General features: G+C 36.3%; 1 protein-coding gene across 1 annotated transcript; it reads left to right on the forward strand.

Annotated features, from left to right (window-relative positions):
- Nucleotides 1–5,201: 5,201 nt before the first annotated feature.
- LOC141586393 (petal death protein) lies at nucleotides 5,202–7,707 on the forward strand. The gene is made up of 6 exons (XM_074407603.1): nucleotides 5,202–5,522; nucleotides 5,924–5,997; nucleotides 6,097–6,179; nucleotides 6,651–6,675; nucleotides 6,809–6,975; nucleotides 7,136–7,707. Exons 1-6 carry the CDS (start codon nucleotides 5,281–5,283, stop codon nucleotides 7,490–7,492), a joined length of 948 nt encoding a protein of 315 aa, XP_074263704.1. The 5' UTR covers nucleotides 5,202–5,280; the 3' UTR covers nucleotides 7,493–7,707.
- Nucleotides 7,708–8,333: the final 626 nt, after the last annotated feature.

Here is an 8,333-nt window from a genome sequence, read left to right on the forward strand (position 1 = left end):
AAGTTTTATTCGCAAAATTAGGTAAAGCCTGCTTCTTGTCAAAGTCTGTTTGTAGGAGATAAAGATCATTAACATTTATACCAAGGACCAATGTCTTCTTAGAACAATCCTGCAAATAACAGATTGCAGGAGTAAAACTTATTGTTGTGCTTAACTGTTTAGCTAGCTTACTTACAGACAACAAATTAAATTAAACCTAAAACAAGGAACATATAGCACATCAAGCAAGCAAAATCCAGCAGATAACCATACAGTACCAATAGTATCTATCTTAACAACATGTCCATTGGGTCTTGTAACACCCCGACCCAAACCGGGTCGAGAGTGGTCACTTATAATTGCTCACCAGGCTGTGTACATAGCCCACAGATCAACACAGGTCCTTTATAGCGCATTTTGTCCTCACTCATGCGCATCCCGGAAACCTTCCCAGGAGGTCACCCATCCTAAGACTACTCTCAGTCAAGCACACTTAACTTTAGAGTTCTTTCGCATGGATGACCATAAAAGAAAGTGTACTTTGTTAATATGAGTAGTACTTCTAATCCTTTTAAGCACTAGTCATTTAAGTCTATCACTGGACCTCTTCAATTAACGTGGGGTATTACAAATGACACACTGTATGGCTTAGCAATAGCATGATATTCAGAAAACAGTGCCTTATTAGAACAAAAATGATCACTTGCACCTGTATCCAGGACCCAAGAATTAAAATAAGTGTTAAAAGGAGTACTAATGAGAGTGTTACCTGCAAAATTAGCTGATGCCATAACAACTTCATCATCAGTGTTTGAGGCATCATTGTGATTAAACTGCAAACCCCCATTAAACTGATTAACTTGATTATCAGAGAACTGCATACCACCAGATCCACTAGCCTGATTTGAACCTTGATCAAAGAAAGCATTTCCTGCAAACGCATGTTCCTGTTCTGCAGATGCCAGCAATTATCAACATTATGACCACCCTTTTTGCAGTAATTACAGAAGTTCACAGGTTTGTCTCCAACAGAATGTTGGTGCTGAGTCTTTCCCTTGAAATTGTTGGACTGATTGCCTAAAGAATTCCCATTAGACTGATTCTTATATCCACCTTGCTTAAAAGTTGATGTTTAGCCACCATTGTGAGATTATTGACTACCATTATGAGATGTTTGACCACCATTGTGATACTTATGGTATCCTTGAAAACCAAAATTTACTTGAAAACCATAATTTCCTTGAAAACCTTTGTTGCTGGAATTTCTGTAACCAATGTTCTTTGCTAACATTGCAGCAACATCAGTCTGGATCTGTGAGACATTATGTAGCTCTCTTTGCCTTTCTTCTTGAAGAAAAATATTGTAAACCATAGCCATCTTGGGCAAAGGGTTTTGCATAAGAACCGTTCCTCTAATCACAGAATAAGACTCATTGAGACCCATTAGAAATTCGACAACCTTTTTGTCTTCTTGAAATTTGAGCTGTTTTTCTGTTGCTCCACACGAACACTGACAAGAACATCTGGGATTCATTCCCATGCCTTCAATTTCATCCCAAATTGATTTAATCTTTGTGAAGTAAGTTGCAATAGAATTAGACCCTTGTGCAAAATCATTCAGCTTCTTTTGGACTCCATAGAGCTGTGCTCCATTAGACTGACCAAACCGATCCTCGAGTTCTTTCCATGCTTCTTCTGCAGTAGTACTGTACAAGACAGAATCGGAGATTTCTGGGGACAAAGAATTGAGAATCCAGGAGAAAACAATATCGTTGCAGCGCTGCCAATTCTTGGAAGTTGCAGAATTTGGTGCTGGCTTTGGAATAGACCCATCAATGAAGCCTGTTTTGTTCTTTGCTGACAAAGCGATGAGCATGGACCTCTTCCAGTTGCCATAACCAGAACCTTCAAAGATTCTTCCAACCAGCTTCACACCATGAATGTCTGATGGATGAATATAATGTGGATCATCAACACCAATTGTATTGTTTGCTACGTTTTCAGGCATGTTTGTGATTTATTTTGCAAGATTTTATGGAGACTAAAAGAAAATTTTGATAATGAACTAATTGTAATTGTATTATGCAGCGGAAAAGAAATTGAAAGAAAACAACTAAGCAGAAACAGAATCACGAAGATCCTGCTCTGATACCATGAAGAATTTGCAATTCTTCCATGGTAGAGAAGATGAAGATTGTATGTGAGTATGAAGAATTAGAGAGAAAACTTTGTAGAGAGATGATTGAGAGTAAATGATTCAATTGTATTATGATGTGTTGTATCTATTACAATGAGAGAAGTTCTCCTTATATACTAAGAGATACATGCAGATAAACCGACCTACAACAATCTTGTAACAACTTTTGTAACAACCTGACAGCTGGCCTAACTAACTCTTATAACCGACTTCTTTGACTTCTAGAAAGACTAGGTTACTCTCTTATGTCCAACAGTATTTGACCCGACCCGCATTTTGACCCGACCCGTATGACCCGATCCGGGACCCGGCCGCCCGATCCGTTTGACAGGTCTAATATTACCCATTCGCCCCCTCTAAAAATTTTCACCCCTTTAGTTGAAATTCTGGCTCTATCATTACTTAAAAGTTATCCGCATAAGGTAGTATTTCTTCCGAAACTATTTTATATACTTGACCACTAATTATTAGTAGACCTGGCAAAACGGGTCACTCAGGTCGGGTACGGGTCGGGTCAGTTTGGGTCGGGTCATTTCGGGTCTGTCACATATTTCTGGTCGGGTCGGGTCGGGTCACTTTCGGGTTTCGGGTCAATTTCGGGTGACCTGTTGTCGGGTCATTTCGGGTCGGGTCATTTTCGGGTATAGGTCATTTTGGGTCGGGTTGCTTTTGAGTTAATGGCTAAGCACTTAAGTTAATACTATTTTGATTAAGAAATACTATTTTGCAAATTTAACTATTTATTAGGGATTATTATAAACAATGAAACTTTATTTTGATATATATAGTATTAATATGAGTTAATACTAGTCGTTTCAGGTAATTTTAGGTCACTTCAAGTCATTTGGGATCAGGTAAGTTATGAGTCGGGTCATTTCAGATTGGGTCACCTCGGGTCGGGTCAACATTGGGTCAAACAGTGTTTGGGTCGGGTCTGGGTCGGGTCGGGTTAGTTAGGGTTTCGGGTCATATTCGGGTCAAGCAAGTTCGGGTCATTTTCGGGTCTCGGGTCGGATCATTCGGGTCTGACCCATTTTGCCAGGCCTAATTATTAGTAACATGTTAACTTAAACGTTGTACATTTCTCCCAGCTTTATACGTGACACAATCGCACATCTAACCTACGAAAGAGAGTGACACGAACATTATTTTGACATGTATACAATTAAGCCGTCTCCTTGTGCATGGAGGCCGGAAGGCTTGAGTAGAACAACCAAACCGTTGTATCTCCAATCAAACAATTTATTATCACGTGGTGGACCCTTAACACAATTTCCTTTATTTTGATGGTCCGAATATTCCAAACCACGAAATTTCCACAACTACTTCAAACTGAAATTAAATTACAAAATACCCTTTGGAAACTATTTCCCAGCTAAGGCCTCGTTTGATTCATACCGGAATTGAATTGATGTGTTAATCTGCAATGCACGTGATTTAAACTCCTACATCGAAATTCACATGAATTGCAATAACATGTTTGGTTGCTCATACTGGAGTTTGCTTCCTATGAGTTTCCAATGACCATAAGGGGGATAGGTAGTTCAATTTCCCATCATGTAGGAGTTGGAAACTCCTATGGAGTTTGAAACTCCCCCATTTTATAAAAAATGGGGTAACCAAACAATCTCCCAAAACCACAATTCATGGGATTTTAGAATTCCCATGAATTGGGTGGGCAACCAAACGAGGCCTAAGTACATTTTAGTAAATACTATTGCAAATTTAATACTCGGCATTATAAGAGCATCTCCAATGGTTTGCTCTAAGGACTTGCTTGCAATTTTTATAAAATAGCAAGCAAGTAGCTTACCATTGGAGTGAGGAAAGATTGATGTAGCTTATGAGCATTGTAGCTCTACTAAGCATGTAGCTTGGTTTTAAAAATTAAAAATAAAATAAAAAGCAAAATTTATAATTGGAGGAAAATTCTATTGTAGGACCTATAAAGTTAGAAAGTGTTGTAGCCAACCACTGGAGCGGTATGTAGTCGAAAGGCAAAATAGCTTAAAAACCCGTATTGGCAAATCAAGCTACAACGTGTTGTAGCTGTCCATTGGAGATGCTCCAACTTTGACAAATTTTAATCTCAATTTCTTGCGATAAACTTTGGTGTTGATTAGGAATACTAAAAGCAAAGTTTATTGCAAGAAGTTGAGAAAATGTACTTAGTTGGGAAATTTGTCTAAGGTGTTGATTAGGAATACTAAAAGCAAATTTTAATCACAACTTCTTGCAATAAACTTTGGTGTACATTTTAGTAAATACGAGTACTATTGCAAATCTACTGATAGCCGGAGCAATTTCCTTCGGAATACTAAAAGCAATTTAATGTGTTGACCCCTCACAAGTTTGACTTTTTCATTCGCAAGAGTAAAAAATCGAACCCCTGATCACTTGTTTAAAAGATGAAAACTCTTATCAGTCACACCAGCCAACTTGATTGCAATAAACTTTGAGAGACACAATACATTCTTCCACTTCTAATTCACAAATTCTCATTGAAGACATAACATATCCGTCACAAGCTGAAGACGGATACCATTTTACCTCATAATGTACCCACTTTTTCTCTCTCTGCAACACTATTCATGTGGTCCCCTTTCTCCATTAACCCATTTTATTACCATTTTATCTCACAAAATATCCGTCACAAATGGTAACCCGTCACAAGGGAGACCAATTGTAATTCACAAATTTACCCTCTTACTTTAAGAAATCTTTTGAATTATATTTTGACAACAAATTTAATTTTTTAAACTCTACATTTTGATTTTTTAATATTTTTTTAACCTATTTAGGCCAATTTCCTTAGACTTTTGACCTTACTTATTAATGGGTAAAATAAATTACAGTATATGAGAGATCAGCCAAGTCACTCTAAAGTTAACTTTTAGAAGAAATGCATTAGTACAAGTAGTGCCAACTAATTTACTCCGTATTATTTTATTTTATTTAATAAATTAATTTTAATTAGTGCCAACTCTCAAGTCTCAACTACTATAAATAGGACTCAAATCTAAGTTAAACTTCATACTAACACACAAAAACACTCAACTAAAACTCCTTTACTCCTTCACTTCTTAATTTCACTAGTTTTCCTAATGGCACCAAACAATGGTACGACCAATGGCGCAAGTGCGACCAATGGGTCGTACACAAATGTCACCGGGCGTAAGACAACAATGCACCGTTTGATAGAGGAGCATGGGTCTGTACTTATGCCCGGTGTCCAAGACGCCCTTTCAGCCGCTGTTGTTGAGAAGACCGGCTTCCATGCCGCCTTTGTCTCTGGTTTTAGTGTCTCCGCTGCCATGCTCGGTCTCCCTGACTTTGGCTTGCTCACGTATATACTTCTATCTTTTTTTTTTGTATTTTTTTTTGTCGATAAAGTTGATATACTTTTCTTGCATGTACAATTGTACAGTATAATTTACGATCTTACACTTTAATTGCACTCAATCGAACGTGACTCACGCTAATCTGGAAAAAAAGTTATAAGTAACTTTTTAACTTTTTTACTGGGGGTATTTAACGATGATTTAATTGTGCATGTGGAGTTCATATTGTACGGTGCAAGTTATCGCGTTGCTTTTTTTAGCCCAACTGGGCCTACTATGACCTCTCTATAGTTTTACTCGTGAGAATCGAAATTTTAACCAAAATTTTAAGGTGATTATTGTGTACTCTTGTAGTCTATCACTCCATATTATATATTGAAGAAATTGTGTGATCATTGATCTACAGAACGACAGAAGTTGTAGAGGCAACTCGAAGAATTACAGCAGCTGCTCCTAACTTGTGTGTCATTGTTGACGGAGGTAAAATTCACACTTCATAAATCAAAGTCGATCAATATTTTAACTTCGATGAAAATTTAAGCTAATCAAACGAAATCTAACATCTTTCGTTTATTATAGACACCGGTGGAGGTGGTCCTCTAAACGTCCAAAGATTCATTAGAGAGCTAATCAGTGCCGGTGCTAAGGGTGTATTTCTTGAGGTAGTCATTTTTGTGTGCACAAATTCCCATTTGTGACGGAGTATTAATTGCTTTAATACATTAACCACGTGCCAATAAAATTTGTGTGTATAGTCTTGGTAGGAAGTATACAATATTGGTGAGGGGCGGACCCACATAATTGTAAGGGGTGGCAACCGCTACCCTAAATATAAAAAAAATTGGTTAAGAAGACAGATTTTTGCTATCCCAATTATTGTTAAATATTAGATATTGAAATATTATTCCACTAAATGTACAATAAACATCTTGTAGTTCAATTGTAAATGATTTGGTTTTTCACCTATTGCCCCATGTTCAAATCCCTTTACATGCATATATAGACTATTTTTTTTGCTACCCCATACATTAAATCTTGGTTCGCTTCTGATATTGGCCCATGGCTTTTAATTCATTTTCAATGCCATATTGCCACATAAGTATCCTTATTAAGTCGTGTTTTATTTTTAACAGGATCAAGTGTGGCCGAAAAAATGTGGTAAGTGTCAAACTCATATTCATTAAAAAGAAATTTATCATTCTCTTTTATATGATTAAAATTCAACTTTTCGATTTGTATAATAGGATTTTTTTTTTTTAATGATAATGCTTTTTTATCATCTATGCCTCAGGTCATATGCGTGGAAAAGCGGTTGTGCCTGCAGAGGAGCATGCACTTAAAATCGCAGCTGCAAGAGAAGCTATTGGTGATTCTGACTTTTTCCTTGTTGCTAGAACTGATGCACGCGCGCCACATGGCCTTGAGGAAGGAATTAGGCGTGCCAACCTTTACAAAGAGGTACTTAATAACAACTATAGATATCAATAAACTAACTATTTTTTTTTTTTGCAAATTTAAGCCTGTTACATTAATCATTTATCATAATTTTACCAATCAACCTACATAGCATAAGCTCACGCACATCAGTAACATTATCGGATTGCCTTGACTTCTTTAGGCGGGAGCTGATGCTACTTTTGTTGAGGCACCAGCTAATATAGATGAACTTAAAGAAGTGTCTTCCAAAACGAAAGGCTTAAGAATTGCAAACATGATTGAGGGAGGCAAGACTCCTCTACATACACCAGAAGAGTTCAAGGAAATGGGTTTTCACTTAATTGCTCATTCACTTACAGCTGTGTACGCCACAGCTCGTGCCTTGGTTAATATAATGAAGATCTTGAAAGAGAAGGGAACCACCCGTGATGACTTAGATCAAATGGCTACATTCTCTGAGTTCAATGAGCTTATTAGTTTGGAATCTTGGTATGAGGCCGAGTCAAAGTTCAAAAACTTTACCCCAAAAGCTACCTGATTATTATCAAATTTAGGTCACCATACTTTGGCATAATCCATATGGTTTAATTAAGTTTGTATTAATGATTGTTATTGTTCACGAGTGTACGCAACTTTTGTCATTTTGAATTTTGATATAATGTTTGTCATCATACCTTTGAGTATGCCGTTTATGGTCAGCTATGCATTGGTATACTTCTTCAATGATTATAATTTAATCTCTAAGTTCTAAAAGGAAATGTGCCCTTTACATTTTTTAGTACTAGCAGTATAAACATATATTCCTTCCATTTCACATTATTGTTTTATTTCTATTTTGATCAGAATATTTAAGGAAAAATGATAAAGTTAAAACTTTATCCTCTACTAAAGAGAATGATAATAATGCCAATTGTAATGAAGAAATGATTGTCAAATATCAAGGGTGAAAGTGTATTTAACATTACTAAAATTACATTACTAAAAGTATATGAACCATTAATTTGGGATAAGTTAAGAGAGAATAAGTAGGAATCAATAAAAATTACAGTATTGAATAATATGTTGATAATATCATAATGCTGTTGTCATCTGCTGCACTGCTGCTCCTGTTGTATGATGGAAGCTAGCATTCTGGAAGGTTCTGTAACATTCTCTGCCACATCAGCTTGTAACAAACTCCAGCTAATTAATAAAAACATGTCAAAGAGTTTGTTATAGATATATTGTACATAGAATTTGTTGTATATAAATAGATAGAAAGATTCATTTGTAAGTTAAGCTTTATGATCAATAAAATCACATTATATTTACTCAAGTTCTTTACAATTTTCTCGAATTAGCTTGAGTAATCTTCATAGAATTCTAATTGATCAGAATTC

This window comes from Silene latifolia, chromosome 6, assembly GCF_048544455.1.
Source record: "Silene latifolia isolate original U9 population chromosome 6, ASM4854445v1, whole genome shotgun sequence".
NCBI classification, from domain to species: domain Eukaryota; kingdom Viridiplantae; phylum Streptophyta; class Magnoliopsida; order Caryophyllales; family Caryophyllaceae; genus Silene; species Silene latifolia.